The 18,176-nt window shown below is 39.4% G+C and overlaps 1 protein-coding gene across 2 annotated transcripts in view; it reads right to left on the bottom strand.

The window, feature by feature from the left end:
* BBS7 (Bardet-Biedl syndrome 7) overlaps window positions 1-17,519 on the bottom strand; it is a 37,346-nt gene extending 19,827 nt beyond the window's left edge. Inside the window, exons 1-9 of one of the 2 annotated variants that reach the window (XM_061585198.1) lie at window positions 17,232-17,519; window positions 11,571-11,636; window positions 8,939-9,001; window positions 7,564-7,739; window positions 4,302-4,488; window positions 3,700-3,772; window positions 3,120-3,236; window positions 1,323-1,453; window positions 224-308 (exon numbers count right to left, since the gene is read on the bottom strand). In XM_061585198.1, coding sequence (XP_061441182.1) covers window positions 224-308; window positions 1,323-1,453; window positions 3,120-3,236; window positions 3,700-3,772; window positions 4,302-4,488; window positions 7,564-7,739; window positions 8,939-9,001; window positions 11,571-11,636; window positions 17,232-17,267 — 934 coding nt within the window. In that variant the 5' untranslated portion in view covers window positions 17,268-17,519. The remainder of the gene's footprint in view (window positions 1-223; window positions 309-1,322; window positions 1,454-3,119; window positions 3,237-3,699; window positions 3,773-4,301; window positions 4,489-7,563; window positions 7,740-8,938; window positions 9,002-11,570; window positions 11,637-17,231) is intronic. The other variant, XM_061585197.1, reaches the window with a different exon arrangement.
* Window positions 17,520-18,176: the final 657 nt, after the last annotated feature.

Raw genomic sequence — 18,176 nt, 5'->3', positions numbered from 1 at the left:
ATGCAAATACTAAGAAAGGATTAGGAGCTCATCACAAGAAAGCCAAGTGAAACCAGAAGTTTAAATCCTCAGTCGTTAAATTCAAATTGTGGCCTTCAACAAGTTATTAAAAAGTTATAAAAGTTATAAAAGAACACATTCTACTCCATTAACTCCATCAAGATTTTTTATTCCTGTTAAATGTATAATAAATTGAAATATTTTGAAACATTTAGAAAATAACCTGTGTATGTTGATGTTATGATCTCATCATAACCCTCCTTCCCAACACAGCCACCTTGGACAGATGTGACACTCTCTGACAAGGCCTAAAAATAAGACAGAAAAAGACTTGAGGCACATTTATTTCTAAAATAAAATAAGACAAGTATTTATAAATTTATCCATTGTGAAAAGAGAAACTCCCAATTTTTAATACATGATTTTAAAAAATGTTATATTGTTGAATACACAGGGTGACATCCAACTAAATTATACTCACAGTAGACCCACTAAAATCAATGGACTAAGTATTAATTCTAGGTATCACCCATAAGTAACTAAATGGAAATGGACTGCTTTCAAGTCGATCCTGACTAATGGTGACCCTATGAATAGGGTTTTCATGGTAAACTGTATTCAGAGGGGGATTACCATTGCCTTCCTCTGAGGCTAAGAGGCAGTGACTGGCCCAAGGTCATCCAGTGAGCTTTCTGGCTGTGTGGGTATTCGAACCCTGGTTTCCCAGGTTGTAGTCCACCACCTTAACCACTACACCACACTGGCTCTCCAAGTAACTAAAAGGAAACCTAATCCTTAATAATGAACAATTTCAAATCACTGACTTCCTAAATTGTCTCATGGGGACAATGTGAACAGCCTAATAGGAGGACTGTTACATCTAGAGACATGTATGATCTGCTTCCAGTTTCATTCCTGTGAAATATATATGCCCAAACTTTCTCTCATTACTTCCCAGAAATTCACTATTTAAATGTCCCAGGGCATGGTCTGAGGGCACACTGTGCAGCCACCTTGCTGAAGCTAAGTAGGTCTGTGTCCGGTCAGTGCATGGACAGGGGACCTGGGAACCCCACATCCGCCGCTTTGAGTTCTATGTTGTAGAAAGCTGGAATATAAATGTGCTAAAAAATCCCAATGGCACTTTACATTTTCTACAGCATCACATTTGACCCTTGTGCTCTCTCAGGAATAATTCAATAACTGCATGAGGCAGTAGTGAATAAACTTACATATTCATATCCGAGACAAAGCATTTTTATTTGAAAGAAAAAATATTATGAAAACTTCCTCTTATGTGAGGCAGTCATTAATAAACTTACATATTCGTATCTGAGAACAGGGCTCTTTGCATATTCAAAGTTATAGATTTCTAACATGCCATCATCGCGACCAATGAGCAATTCTTTAACTCCATCTCCCAAAATGTCAAAGCTAGCCATACATAAAATGCCTGAAAAACAGGACATGAAGCATGTATCTACATCAAACTGACTAATATCATGTTTAAATCTCACTGGCAATATACAAGTATTTTTAAGAACCTAGGAAGCTGCCTCATACTGAGTCACACTGGTCTGTCTAGATCAGTATTGACTAGCAGTGGCTCTTCAGAGTTTTGGCCCTTCCTGAAGATGCTAGGGATTGAACCAGGGACTTCCTGCATACATTGCAGATGTTCTGCCACTGAACCATGGCCCTTCACCTTTTATAAATATAAAATGGTGTTAATAACTGACCATTACCTGACCTGGAATGAAATCAACTGCAGTTCCTCACAGGAGTTACTATATTATTACTAGCTTTTGAAAATGTTAAAAGCTCTCTATGAACAACAGTTACATACTAGGTGGAATTGATGTTCTGATAGATAGAAATTTCACTCCAGTAATAATAAAGTACAGAATTTATAAAAACAATCTCAAACTAAATATTACCATAAGGCATTGCTGGCTGGTTACTCTGTGCACCAACATGCAACATGGGCCATGTGTATACTGGTGTCCCCTTCCAGAGTGCATATGGCAAGATATGCCACAAAAATTGCAAACTGGTCATACTCACTAGTATTAGTTTGAAACCTGATGACACATAATAATTTGTAAGGGTACTCTGCAAGCCATAACATTAAGATTTGGAAAAATAAATGTAAAAATGTAGTCCTGGAAACATGTAGTGCTCACAGGGTGAAGAATCATTTTCTAAACTGACTAGTGGGATGGTCCAGACAATGCACACCAGCTTCTTCTCATCCTCACTCTGTCATGTAAGTATACTAATAAGAAATACTTGTGAAAGAGTATCTCTCAAGTTGATGCAATGTTAATTCTCCATGTTTACTTTCATACTGAAGTTTCACCAATCAGAAACATTACTTTATTAATTAGGATCACACTTGTATACAGTTGTGTTATTCTAAAACAGCATTGCCATCCCTCAGGTTGCCTCCAAGTTTTCCTCCTGGTTTTGATTGTTCTTTTGTATTACTGTCCTTTTTATTTATTGTTTGTTTATTCTCTGGTGGGACACCACAATCAAGAACAAGACTGACTGAATATTAAGAACTGTAATCAGACTTGCCTCATTTGTATTTTTTATTTTCTCATCAAAGTCTAATCAAGAAAAAATGGAGAAGCTGGCTGTAAATTTACCCACTTGAACGGGGGTCAAGTGGACAAGGTCGACAGGCCTGATGGATTCTGTTTGTAGCTTTGCAGCTGGGAAAATAGAAGCAGGTAAATTTGGTCCTTTTTAATAGCATACAATTTATAGCACCGTAATTTGGCTTCTACATAGATTCTTGTATGTTGCCTGTATGGATGACAGATGCTTTCATTCAATGTTGATTATTGGTAAACAAAAAAAAATCCCCAACACAAAAACATAGCTACTCTCTCTCTTTTACATATATTTAAATATAAATATAAGCACCATAACCAAATTGTATGTTTGAACTGATGGTAAATTCATGTGTCTTTCAAAGATGATAATAAATCTGGTATTTTTTCTTGGACAATGCAACATGTAAACCATAGTAATAAAGAGAGTTGTCAGTTTCTTTCAAACTGTACCAGATATGGAGTAACTATGATCTGGAAGAAAACTCTTGAAATACCTACCACCTCTTTTTTTTTCATTTTCAATTTTCCACTTTTCCACTGGAGAAACACCAGATACCTCTACCAGACCAATTTTACCATCAGATGTCCCAAACAAAACTTCTTCACCAGATTCACCTAATAAAAGAAATTAAAATTAGTATTAGCTTTTTTAGTAAGATTCTGCAAAAATATTATGAAATTCAGAATTCTGAAGTATTTTCTTTAATGCTGGCTGGTGAAAAAATCTCAAAGAGATTATGACAACCCCCCTTGCTAATTTGCTTTATTATATAAGAAATTGTGATAAGCAAATAATGGGTTGTCCCTATGCCATTACACAGCTCCGTCCACGGGGATTCTTCACACAGCACCAGTTCAGCTGGGGGGGGGGGGGAGGTTGGAGTTACTGTGGTTACTTCAACAATCCTTCAGTTTTGAATGTTTGTTCTTGATGGTCAGGACATAAACCTATCCCTCTGGCCAACAGTCTCCTAATATTAACACTAGGAGCTGGTATCAAGTCCTAGACTATATGAATTATTAATTAAAATCCATATTCTTTTAATTAAAATTAAATGAGCCAATAAATTCTACTTACCACCATTTCCATTGTTCAAAGCCAGAACAGCAGGTGGACCTGGGACTTCCAGTTCATATAGCAAATCTGACCCCTCAAGAAAATGAAGTAGAAATGTTGTTAAGCCCCAATCCTTGACTTTTTTTTCCATTTTAATTTAGAAGGAAAGGAAAGAGATGTAAAAGCAGAGCTCTCTAAAAAGCAGTATTATTTTCCTGTCTTTAGGAATGGATTATACCTAGGAACTAATCCATTTTATCCACACCAGTCATGATCCATTGCCAAGCCCATTAACACCAATAATCTATTAACACTGAATATGAGAAGAAAAGGTTACTGGCCCAATTTCAGGGTTGTTGTGAAAGGACAGAAGAGCAGCCCCACAAGTACCAAAAAGTGACAGTTTGAGGCTCAACCAAGCATCTTTGAGTTTACCAGTTATTGGATGACCCTCTCCAACAGGATTTTCAGAAGGCCGAAATATTTGGAATAAATATCTCAAAATAAGATTAAAATAGATAATATACCCCCGTTTCATGAAACAGACTTACTATGTATCTACTGGCTATTTTTCTTAATTACTATCAATATACCATAATGGCAAGTAGTTAAATAAGGTATACCTGCAAAACTCTAAGAACTCTATCTTGACATGCCAGTACTGGTGTAATGCAAGACAGTTTCTCTACTGGAAGACAGAGAACATCATTGATTTTATCTCCTGATAGGTAGTAATGCTGGTCCTTACAGTCACAGTAATGGTTATAGATATAGCTTGCACCAAGAAAGAGATCTGATCCAGATATATGCCTAAAATGATAATAGTAATAATCAATACTATCTCCCCATCATTATCACCAAAAATTAAAATATTTTAACTACCATCTCTGTGCATAAGCTGTTTCTGCATGATACTTTGTTAAGATTATACAGTCACTTAGGCCCAAATAATACATCAGTTAACAAAGCACATGTGTGTTCCTCAACTTTACTTCTTTAACAGAAATTTTGGTCCAAGAGATAGTAATAACATGGAAAGAATAAGGATAGGTTCCTACAACACCCAAAAGAAGAGTAGCTCAACATATTTCAGCAAACATTTTATTCAGAACTAACAATAAGCATGTCTGAAATGAAACCAAATAAGGTAAGCCTTGCATACAGACTACTTGAAGGGTTCTTCCAAAATGCATCCAGGGATGCCGGTCTTGCCTTTTTTCTTTTATCATGTAGCATCTTGCTATAGCAATCTAAAGCTTTGAGCACAGTTCTCCTTTCTGTACACCTGAGGAGACAGGTGAGGGGCAGCCAAGGGACAACCACCACCATCACCCTGTGTTTGGTCTCTCTCTCTCTCTCTCTATGCCATCCTCCCCTACACTCAAACAGGCACCCAAAGCACTGTTTACTGTGGAGGTGTCTGCACCACCTAACAAGGAGCACCATTCTAGCCATGCAAGAGGTAGCTGCCTGGAGCAGCCACAATCCAGTAGACAAAGAGCCACATTCTGACTATGCCCACCCCTCACACACCCCGCATCCAAAAAAGACTTTGTTAAAAAGAGCTTCTTTCCTGGAGGATTTGTTAACTGAGGTATTACTGTACATAAATGTTTTTAAACAGTAGCCTGGGAACTGTTCTAGAAGAAATAAAGTCACTTTCATTGGGGGTGATAAGGAGCAGAAAAGTAATCTCTTCCCCACACCACGTCCTCCCCAAGACAGCAACCCCTACCCCAGGTTTCTAATGTGTATTTGGGATTAGGGAAAAACCACCAGGGGTGATCAGCAGTGGTGGGCAAAAACATTAAGTGTTCTTTCTCCAATTTCTCCTTTCCTAGTCACCTCCAACAGAAACATTTTTCTTTTCAAATGGCCATTGAGCTACCATTATACACATTTCCATGAAATGCATAGTTTAGCCTCCCAAGCAGCTAATTCAGAAGAACAGATTTGGACTGCAGTTTGGTCTGGGCTCCTACTGGAAGGAAGGGTGGGATATAAATCTAATTAACAACAACAGGAGACTAGCAGAATTAAACGGCTCTTAAATACTAGACATCACAATGAATTTTACTTGCTCTTCTGTGTAATATAGGATCTATTGCTGCAGAACACTGCTTTTAATCATTTCCTTATTTCAGTGTATGGCTTCTATCTGAGTTATATTCCAAGTTATAATGATCTTCCAGACATTTTTAGGTATTCAATCAATACAATATTGTTCTAGAAATTATATTGTTAGCTCATCTATACAAGAGATACCGTATGAATGTAATTACAAGTGCATGCTTACAAGAGATCTTTATTGCTTTTGAAACTATATATAAAACATTCTTGACAAAATTTTGTTTTTAAATTCTTAAGGATATTCCATCTCTTCAAGAGTTATTATTTACATTCTAAGTAGCTTTGCTAAGTAGCAGTCATTCAGTGATATTATGACAGGTAGATTAAGAACAGCAAAAATATAATATTCCATTGATTACACAGCATTAAGGCAAGACTAAAGAAGACTAGAGAGAGTCTGGAGAATATAAAGGCCTTGAGTAGAAACAAAAACAGAATCATGTTTTTCCCTATATCGCTACAGTGCAGTAACCGGGGGACCATTGGGTTTGGCTGTGAAAAACCTAGAATCAAGCATCTGCTCACTTATGATGCCGATTGTTTTGCATTTGGCAAGCCACTTTCTAACAGCCTATTCCCATGGTCATTTTGTGGATAAAACACTGCTTTCAACTATTCAGAAAAAAGATGTAAGGTTTAGTAAATTCTAACATCTAAATACTTATAGTTTGGCTCTGAATGTAAATTGGTACAAGTGAAGAATATGTTAATTCAATTAGTTTCTTCTTTATTGTAGAAGACCATGGTTCCTAATACCAATATATTTTTGGAGACGGATCACAGTTTTTCAGTAACTGAAAGAAGCACCAATGCCCATGCTACATACACCAATTATACTGTTGCAGCTAGTATTAAATGGGTGTTAAAGTGATTCATAAACTTGCAGATCCTCTTTTGACTGAGCTGACCTGTTTGACAGCAGGACAAAATAATTTTTAAATTTTTATTTCCTTATATTTGTATCCCCCTTTTATTCTATCATAGGACTCAAGGTGGCATGCATATGCCTTCCAGGAGGCCTTCCATTCAAGTACTGACCAGACCCAGACCAGCTTACCTAGAGCAAGTTAGTTGCTTTATGTGCCTTCTGACCATACCCTAGGAAATGGAACACATAGGAAGCTGCCTAATATTGAATCAGACCATTGCCCCTTCTAGCCCAAGACTGTCAACAATGACTGGCAACAGCAATCCTGGGTCTCAAGGAGGGGTCTCCACCAGCCCTATCTAGAGATGCTAGGGATTGAACCTTGGATTTTCTGTAGGCAATGCATGTGCTCTACCACTGAGCTACGGCTACTTCCCAAATAAGTGTATGTATCATGGTAATAATGCTTCTATCATTCTTTCAACTTGCTTAAAAACTATTATTTGACTCCAACTACATAACATAATTTTAGCAAAGTTAAATTGCATTTAGTTGCATGTCGCAAGACAAGTGTTGTATATACGGTTGCATAACAACAACTGTTTGGTTACTGATTGCAGTAGTATTTGTCTATAGTAACACAAAAAATATATATTTCCAAAAATGCTGATTGTATAAGTGTAGGATGGAAACCAGTCCTTTACACAGACCCACACAAAAATAAAATTTAAGATAAGATTCAGGGCAAACAAAGAGTATTAGAATACATAAAATGATTATTAAAAAGAACATTAAAATATAACAACTCTTTGATTCACTCATTATAAGATCAGCTTAATGAGAGTAATCCATCTAAGTACTACAAATGTGATTTTCAGTATACATACATAGCTTTGATGTTCTCAGTGAGGTTGGTGTTGAATGCAAGGAACTGTTTCCCTTTCTTTGTGAATCCTCTAACCTCAGATCCTGCGGCCACAAAAATTTTCTCCTGGAGTGTATTAAGAGCACCTCCCAGTTCTAGCCTTGCAATCTTTTCCCCTGGCAAGGTCTTGAATACTGGCTACAAAAAAGTAGAAAAATAACATTCAGTGTCATCACAAAACAAAACGTAATATAATTTTAAACACATAATATATGTATTTTGAAAATTACTTTTTATGATTTCATACTATGTGGGTGATATTCAACACTAGTCCAACTCAGGGTAGACCCACTGAATTAATGAACACAAACCCTATATGGTTTAAATATTAAAATGTTGATTATCAAAAAATCATACACACAATTGTAAAATGTCCCAAAACCTGGCTAATAAAAAGTCAACAATTAAAGCTGAACAAACTAGAGCTCATATCTAAAAGCCTTTTACAGGAAGGCCTTACATATTTTATTGAATGGACACCAGTGGGTTTCATAGTGTATTCCCTAATACCAAGGTCACAGCTAAGAGCATCCTGCTATAGCATCACACAGAACAAACTCTGCTTAGTGAAGTCACCCAGAGCCTGACCTCAGTGTCTTATATTAATGGGAGAGGGGAAATATATACAGAGAGAGAAATTATCTCTCTGAGAAATTATCATGACCCTGAAAGGAAAGACTTTTGTAGGTGAACTCCAGCACCAGGACTTGAATAATGGAGGTGGGGGAGAGGAGCCCTTAATGAAATTCACACACCCTAAGTTCCCCCTAATATTAGGCAAATTATGCCCTCTGTAGCCATGTAGCTAAGTGAACTGCAATTCACATTCCAGTACTTTGAATTGTGCCTGAAAGCTCACACATGGCTAGTGCAATTGCTGAAGTACAAACTGAAAGTATTCATGCTTTCACATTCTTGTCACAAGATGTACAGCAACACTCTGCACCAGGTGAAGCTTCTGAATTAAATTAATTCAGATAATAATAATTAAATAACAACAACAATCTGAACATAGCAGAGCCATAGATTATGGTGCTAGATCCTTCTTTTTCAGTAACAAGTTCACTCAACGTTAATAGATATAACTGCTATTTAAAAAGGCATTTGAGGATTCTGTGGAGAACAGCTACTTCAAGATTACTACAGTGAACATTACATCCATAGCTCTAGATTGTACTCCTTTATACTGAAAATATCTAGAATAAAACACAAATATGTTTTTCCCAAGCCAATGCATACCATAAGCAGCTTTAAATAAGTTCATATGTCATTTGTAAACTAAGTTTTCATTAGCAAGGAATTAAGTAAAAACTATGTACACAAACTAGGTGACTTACCACAGCTTCTCCTTTTTTGATACCAAAACAGGTAATAACACCATCATGATCTCCAATGACAACCTTAAAAGTAAAGTAATAAGAAGCCATGTCTACATTACTCCTTCAGGAGTTCAAAATAAATTTCTATTTACTTAAAATGATTACAGATCAGTATCTCTAAACTAGAGTTCCTCCCTTCTATACAATTTCTCAACCAAACGTCTATATGATATTTCATGTTGGATCTCATTACTGTCTCAAACGCAATATGCCCAAGATTCAATCTCCTTTTTCTTCCCAAGCTACCTTCCCCTCAATTACTCTTCGCATCCATCAACATCACCATCATTCTGCCTGTTGATCAAACAAAGCTTTAGCTTTACATTTGAATTTTGCCTGTCCTTTCTTTCCCATATGCAGTCTGCCATCAAATCATGTTGCATTCCCAACACTGCAAAAATCATTTTCGTTTCCTGTATCCTCTCTGTAAAAACTCCAAATCTCCAATTATGACCTGCCTTGACTAATACCACCTTTTTTTCTGTAGCCTTCCCACATCACAATTCTTTCTACCTCTGTCTAAAACTATGATGCCAAATTATCCACCTCTTTTGTAGTTCAGACCATGCAATACCAATCTTCAAATTCCTACAGTGATTTCTGCCTTCTAGCACAAACTAATTGTCCTTATCTTTAAATTTCTCTGTGGCCTTGCTACTTATCTTTTTGCTCTTACTTCCTATTGTATGCTAGGGATATGCTAGAATTCTGCCCAATTCGGTACCAAATTTTCCATTAACTCAGATATTCCCTATCACTGCAGATTGGGTTTTTATGTAGTGATTTCCCACTGCTATTTTTGGAAACTTTTTTTTTAATCTGCACCTAAAATATTGATACTAATATTGATATTTGTATCACCATTTCTTCAATGTATCTATATTTCCTTTCAAAATACTGATACTAATATCAATTGTTTTCCAAGGGGGAAAAACAGATTGGTAAAAGCAACTTGCAGACAAAGAACAAGCTCGAATTGATACCTGCCTGTTAGGTCAACGGAATGCTTTTGAACTGGCACTGGCCAACAGATCCCATCCCTATTGTATGCTGACCAATAGTTGTCATGGCTTTAGCCTCTTGAAAACCTACCTGCCTTTCAGGGCCGGTCCCACACATGTTGGGGCCCTTGGGCACAAGCCTGCCCCGGGCCCTGGAACTCCCCTTCCATGATTCGTGGCAGGATCACTGCCATGGATCACACGGCGAGAGCCCCGGAGCTCCTGGCATTCCCTTGGTTCAAACTACCTTTCTCAGCTGTTGTGTGCGCTGCCCTTAACCAAGCTGCCCTTAACCAAGATGGTGGCTGAGGTTTCCCTAACGGCGTGCCATCAGCCAAGATGGCGGCAGAGGCTTCAGCCCCTTAGGGAAACCTCACCGCCATCTTGGTTAAAGGCAGCTTTGCACGCACAACCTCACAACAGCTGAAAGGTAGGTTGAAGCAAGGGAATAGCAGGAGCTCCAGAGCTCTCACCATGCAATCTGTGGTAACGATCCTGCCACAAATCACAGAAAGAGAGCAGAGGGCCCCTCAGGGGCCCCTGTAGCCCCAGGAGCCCTCAGCCAGGGCCCCACCTGGCCACGCTTTGGAGCCAACCCAGCTGCCTTTGATTTAACCCTTAGTCTTCATCCCCAACTCAGATAACTTATAAATACTTTTGTCACATTCATCCTTTGCAATCTTTCCCCTGTTATCTTATCCACCATCAACACTTATATTGTAAGCTTCTCAGAACAAACCTTGGCTTCCACCTGTGGTTTGTTTGGAGAGAAACAAATTACAAGCCCTCGCAAGTGTGGGTTTGCACATAATGACAAGTCAGACTCTGGCTTGTTTTTCCCCCAACATGACAGAGTAAGAAGAAGGGGAGGAGCAAAGTGCCCATGCTCTTTAAAATAAACCATGGTTTATTTTAAATTATGGTTTAATTTTATATGCAAACCAGTTCTGTGTTTAACTTATATTGCACATTAAATATATGGAAAGCAACCAAGCTGCATGCATATGGGCTCTGCATCCTTAGCAGGATATAATCAATCACACACATAAAAATTAAAGTAATTAAGAAACTTAATTTTAGTTAAACTTTTCAGCTTATGCCTTTGCTAGCCAAACACTTCAAAAGTAGCAATACCAACCATCTACAGGGTGGGGACATAGGGGCAAATCGTCCAGTGTGGAAGCATATTATTGAATATGGACAGTCTATAGATTGGGCCCTAATTTTAATTTTGGAATTCTCACAAAATAAAATTGACCCAATCTATTTATTACAAAATTGTACAATAACAAACTACCCCACTGTTTATGAGAAATATACTGTATTATTGAAATGTTACACGCTGGAAGCTAAGAGATAAGATCTATTTCTCAAGCTGCTGTAGTTTTATGAAAGGTAGCAAGGGTTTGAAAAATGAACACTATGAGGCCAAAACATATCACCATTATCCATGTCTCAGAGGATCCCATACCTAAATCAGATAAGAAAGCTTTTAAAATAAGAGTATTATATGATTTTGTCATCATAGTACAATTTGTGTATGTAAATCACCCCAGATAAAAATATTTCATATTAACAAATTTCTATACCTTCTGTGTTCCTTTGCGTCCTGATGCAGGGAGCAACTTCATGGTTTTCTGGGATGTCACACTCACCTAATTGGGAAAGAAAATCATTTTTTATTATTGTTTCAAGTCTGTATTATAAAATGAATTGTAATGTACCACAATACAAAGCAATTATGTTAACATGTAGGACAAATTCTCCCGTAAAATGCACTTTGCCCCCTCTGAACCCCTCTGTCCAAATTTTTCTCTGATGCTGCCTCTGTCTGCACTTCGCCACATGAGGGTCCAATGGAAATTTGGGAGTTGGCTCTTATGTCCAAAGATAAGACTGCATTGCAGCGGAGTCCCGGCAGAGGCAGGTTAGAGGGGGCCGGGGCCTTGAAGGCAGTGCGGGAGCCACGCTTGGCTTGGGCTCGGCTTGCAGCAGGCGCAGGGAGTCGATGGGGCGAGATTTCCGTGCCGGCCAGTGTTGGACGATTTTGGGATCATACGCCAGAGGTGGCTCCAACAGAAACTCCCTTTGCCCAGGAAAAGCAGTAGCTTGTATTCCCTTCCTTGCTGCTTGACACCACCAGCTTCAGCGCCGCCGGCATGGCCATCTTCACCTCCTCCTCAGGCCTTTGTCCTGCTTCTTCGCCTATCAGATGTACCAGGAGCGCAGAGGAGAGTATGCTTTGAACCTAGACTGGGAAGGTTCGCCAGAGATATATGTTTCCCAGGATGGTATTAACTCCACTGCTATTTCTCTCGCCAACCATTACTGAGCCAGCTTCCTCTCTCTGTTCCTTCTAGTAAAACTTTTCTTGCTTTTGTACGTGTCTCTGCCCATTTGGAGATGAGCGTTTGCCTCCCATCTTTTCTCCTGGGCCCCTTTTTTAGAAGGCCAAGAAGAGAGAGGAGTGAGTTTTTGCTTTGTAATTTGTTAATGTATTTTTATTGGATGTAACTGCTGGTTTTTGTAAATTGTATTGTTTTTATTGATATATTTTTATATTTGTGTTTATTTTTTGTACGCCGCCTTGAGGGCCTTTTGGCCAAAAGTCGGGGTAGAAATAAACAATAATAATAATAATTAATAATAATAACATCTGTTTTATACGAAAAAGCAGATTAAGGTTCTGTTGAGAATGTTTTCCAAAAGGTTGTACTAATGTACAATGTAATGTACATGTAATGCCCCCTCCATGATGAGCTTCCGACGGACCTTGAAATCCTGGCTCTTCAGGCAGGCTTTTGAGGCAGGTTAGGTTTTAGTGTTATTGTTGGAATTTTAAGGTTTTAATGTGAATTATATGTTTTTATGTTGTACGTCGCCCAGAGTGGCTGGTAAACTAATAAATTTAATAAATAAATAAATAAATGTAGTGTTTTTAACACTGGTCAATTAAAAAGAAGGTTCTGTGATACTTATGGTTATGGAAAGCACACTATGGTTGTCATAAATTGTTATAGATGGTCATAAAACAGTTATTAGGGAGTAGGCCTCACTGAACACAATGGAGCTTACATTTGAGAAAGCATGCATAGGATTGCATTGATATTGTAGCAGAAGCTTTCATGGACTAGAGCCCACTTATCAGATGCATGAAAAGTTATCTTCGATTACTACACAAACGGATACAGAAAAACCTCTAAATAGCAGTACCAAAGGATCATGAAATGCAAAAGGTGTTATTATCAATTATTGCTGTCATGAACTATTGCTGTGTTTGTGTATCATTTGAGCTCTATATACTGCAATGCATGAAAAAGAAGCTCAAAGGGTACATAGGTTCAGAGAAATAAGCCCTGAATTAATACATCAGGTTATCAATGTGTTTATGAAACTCTGCAAGAAAGCAAGTTAGTTTTGACCAGCTCGTGTTTTGTCTGTGAACTAAATGAAACCATCTCAAGCAGCTTCCCCAAACCTATTGTTCTCTGGATGTTTTGGATTAAAAATCTCATCAGTTTCATCAGAAGCATTCATCAAAGTAGGTATGAATATATACACCAACAACAGGTAAGAGTTTATTTTAATCAAAGTGAAACCAAAGGTTACGTAAAAAAAAGAAGCAGTAGCAGGTACACCATATTGCTGTATGGAACACCAATACAGAACTCAAGCAAACAAATTCAAGACTCAGTCAAAGTGGCTGTGATCTACTCTCAACAAGCAGCCACTGAAGATTAATAGGTGTAGCAAGATCAATCATGTAAACAAACACCTAAAGAGGAATTATTATTTCTGTCTCACCTAGAGGTGACAAACTGAAACAAGATGGCAATGAGCTAGAGAGAAGATTAACTTTAGAGCACATATAGAGTGCATGTGCATGTGTGGGTTAATATTGCAAATAGGTCATTGGCAACAGGTTGTGATTTTTACAAAATTTACTGGATTATCCACAGAAATGGTAAATCCAGATTAAATGGAATACAGGTCGTTTTTTTAATGACTACAATGTTAATAAACTTGCTTACATTCAGAGGACCAATCCCACAATAAACACCCATCTGGAACACCCTTACAAAGAAAAAGGAGGTGTCACAACAGAGGGAAATACCTGCCAGGCACAGGAAACCATATACAGTAGGGCACCACTCATACGGCGGGTTATGTTCCAGACCCCCGCCTAAAAGTGAAACCCGCCGAAAAGCGGAACTCATTCAATAGAATGGCGGCCGATGCCCAAAAAACACTGTAAAAGTGGAACAAGCGCCATATGAGTGGGGCCTTACTGTAATTGAAAGCCGCTGTATTAGCGGAACACCAAAAAGCGGGCCGCCAAAAAGGAGGGCCCTACTGTACCAGAAAATATGGACATAGCAGAGATGGAGAAAACAGGCCAACAGGTGGAGAGCTTACAGGAGTGAGAATAAGAAAGCTGACACAATTAAGATTGTGTCAAACCTCATATAAGGTCACCTCTATGAGTTTGAATATTCATAAACTTGGGGCTGCAATTCTGTGGACACTTAGGTTCACAGTAAATCATATGGATCTCGGAACTTAGAGTAAACATGAATAGGATTAGGCTACTCAGTAAATCCAATAGCTTAAAATAAATTTTGTTTGCTAAAATCTTTTACAACCCAATCCAAAGAATACTACACCACCAAATAAAAACTTTGACTAGGTTTCATCACAAACCATGGCACTACGGGAGAGGGAGAGATGCTTCTTCTTGGCGATCACTCGTGACCGAGTAAGACTGTCTTCCAAAATATAGTCTTTAACAATGGATCCATCTGAATCTGTATCCACCGCCGATGTACCAGACTATGACTAGGGGCTTCTGGATTTCACAGTCCTGCCCCCGTCGCCATTTGCCAATCGCCATGGGACTTTTGTTATGGAAGACGTCTGTGCGTGAATTTGTTTTATGTGGGGAGATCAGTGCATGACAATCAATACACAGTCTTGACAGAAAAAGGCTTTGATCCAATGGCATGGGTACCATGACGACTGGAAGTCCTTTATCTGCTGCAGCCTTCATCCGCCTTCACAGCAGTTGTAACACACACATTGTTATCCTCTGCCTGTTCTGCCGTTGAGGACTTTCTTGGATCGTTCTTTGTCTGGTTCCTCTCCCTTGACCTTACCGCCATGGGTGTCCCTGCTGGGAGTACATGACTCCCAACGGCATCACTCACAGGGTTCATTGGAACACGCAAGCCCACTCACCGCTACAAGATGACGATCCAGCGAGGGGGAGGAAGAGATGCAAGGACGCTATCATTCACCTGCTCTTGGATATCTGGACTGTCTTCAGAGCAGCCATGTAAGGTCAACTGACTTAGGAGAGTCAACTAGGAGTGGGGAGAGAGCAACAGGGGAAGATCTTCTCTTGTTGTATTTTACCACCTTTTTCTGTTTTATTTTATTAATATTGTGAGCAGGTTTTGGAACAGTGGAATACAAATCTGATAATAAAAGCAAGTAATTTTGGCATTGGTGAGATGTTACTGTGATGTTCCTATATTAATGTATATATGGTAAGTGTTGTTGTTTTAGAAGATACATGGTAAGTGGAGTGAAAGAGGAGGGGGAGTGAATGGGCAGTAGAATGCAAGATGATTGGCTGAGTGCTTAAAATGGCTGAATGTATAAAAGGAAGAGTGAGAGTGGAATCGGGGGGGGGGAGAAGAGAACTGAGTGGGTTGCTTGGTGGGGTTTAGAGAGTTGTTTACCAGGAGGGAGGTGGAGTTCGGATTAGTATTGAGTAAAACCATATGCTTATGTGCCTTAAGAAGAAATCTTGTTAATCTTGTTAGCTTTGTTATCTGTAATAAATACTTAATTTGGTTTACCAAAGGCCTGATCCTTGGCTGGGGTTTCACAGACCAGAAGGGAGGGTAAGGTAATGACCAAGGCTGAAGGGGAACTGTAACAAATGGTGGCAGCGGTGAAGAGAATAACAATACCAGTATTCAGAGTCTCTGGGAATACTAGTATTGGGACGTTACTGGTGGTTGCCTAGCAGGGGGATCTGTTGAGATCTGTGCTAGAGCGGGGAGAGAAACCATAAGAGAGAGCGGTCCGGACTGGTGGAGTCCCTGGTGGTGCCTAGTGACAGGCAGTAACCACAAGCAGGTAGGAACCTGACAGGGAGAGCCAGGGAAAGACGCATCACAGTTACCCCATCCTGCTGCTACAGGCCAATAATGCATATTATTGGAATCAATTCACCAATCCTAAACAAACATTTAGGGTACCTTTTGAGAATTAGAAAAATAGTTTTAGTTAAGCAAAATGCCATAAAACCACACCAATCCAACAGCTGAATTGTACAAAGCATTTCCATTTAATAGACTGAGGACAAATGCCTGACACACTCTCTATCCAACAAAAAACCTCAGTGAAGCTTAAAAGCTTGCACACTCTTATTGCAGAAGTTCAAAAAGTTCACTTCTTTTACACATTACTTCTCTTAATGCAACAGGTGAGAACTGTGTCTGGCAGCATCCCCGTTGATGAAGGACTAAGATGATGAAATAATACTAATAATATTTTTTTAAAAACTAGGATGCAAAAGCAGTTTCTTCATGTGGGTCACATCTAGAAGCAAAGGGATTGGCAGCAGAAGCAAATTTACTCTGAAGCAGGGATGACTAACATGCACTCCTCCAGATGTTGAACTAACTAGGAATATAGGAAGCTGCCTTATACCAAGTCAGACCATTGGTCCATCAAGCTCAGCTCTGTCGACACTGACTGGCAGTAGCTCTCCAGGTTCAGGCAGACTTTCCCAGTCCTATCTGAGGATAAGGAACTATGCCCACTTCCCAACTACAATTCCCATCCAATCTATTAGATATGCTGACTGGAATCAATGGGAGCAACATCTGGGGGAGGTACAGGTTATCCTGCCCTCTCTAAAGCAACCAGATTAGTCCTGTATCTTCCTTTCATACTGGTAGGGCTCCTCTGCCTTTATTACAAAGCAAATCCTGGAAACGTTAAGTTTTTCCCCATCACTATATTCAGGGAGAGTCGAAATCACCAGTGGAACTTTTGCCTGTCGAACAGCACTTAAAGACATATGGGAGTGCATTATCGAAGATGAGGTACTAATCCCAACCCCGGCAGTTGCAACAGCAGCAAGGGGTGAGAAAAATAACGACGTTCTCATTCCCGCGCGAGACAAAGCAAGAGGATTCCCTGGCTGACAACACATGCATCTCGCCCATCAGTTCTACCTGCAGATAATCCACGCGGTTGAGGCCCAGGTCCATGGCTGCGAGCCTTCGGCGTTCGAACAAGAGCAAACTGTTTTTTCCGGTCCCCACTTTCAGGGCGTCTGGGTCCCCAAAGTTGTTCTTGCCCCCCCCTCTCAAAATGAAGCCTACACTGCTGCCCAGCCCTATATTACCATGGTAACGCGGCAGGACTACGTACGCCTCTACCAATTCCGGGCTTCAATTGGTCAAGGCGTGAAGGAGGGTTTCGCTTTGAACGCGTCCTGTGATTGAAGAAGGAGCTGTCAATCTAGTTAAATATATTCTTCAGAGCTTGCCAGACTACAGCTGGTGAAGAAAGTCTAAAAGGCATTCTAAGGAAGAGGCAAGTGGTACCTAAGGAGGAATGCCCCCGCTGCGTACTTGGTGTGAGAAGGAAAACGGACTGATCCTGCGAGAAACTGATGCAACACGTAACATGTTAAAGACGAACACATCTGGCATAAAAACAACGAAGGGTCTTGTGGCTCCTTAAATACTAACAAAAACGTATTAATGGTATAAAAAGCTTTCCTGGATCAGAGTGCACTTCATTAGATGCAAGAAGTGAAATCCTAAATTGCTAGGGAGGTGAGTTGAGGAAGCGGAATGGAGAGAAGTGAGAGGGGAATGTAACACGCAGAGGCGGCGATCATTAACGTGAAAGCAAAATAGTTACCATGACAATTGACAAGGCAGTCTTGGTGATAACGCAAACATTCTGGCACTGATAAACTGTTTAACTTATGTAGGTAGTGTGATTAAAAACAAAACCATAACACCGATTGTGATCTGGTTGCCACTGTGAGAACAGGATGCTCGTTTAGATGGACCTTCAGCCTCATCCAATAGACTCTTACGGTCTTATTAAATCCCCAGGTGACAATTTAATTTCCTGATAATAGTTTTTATTACACTAGCTGTTTA

The sequence above is a fragment of the Rhineura floridana genome, chromosome 9, assembly GCF_030035675.1.
Source record: "Rhineura floridana isolate rRhiFlo1 chromosome 9, rRhiFlo1.hap2, whole genome shotgun sequence".
NCBI lineage: Eukaryota > Metazoa > Chordata > Lepidosauria > Squamata > Rhineuridae > Rhineura > Rhineura floridana.
Note: the sequence above shows the minus strand (reverse complement) of the source record. Positions and strands in the feature narration are given on the sequence as shown.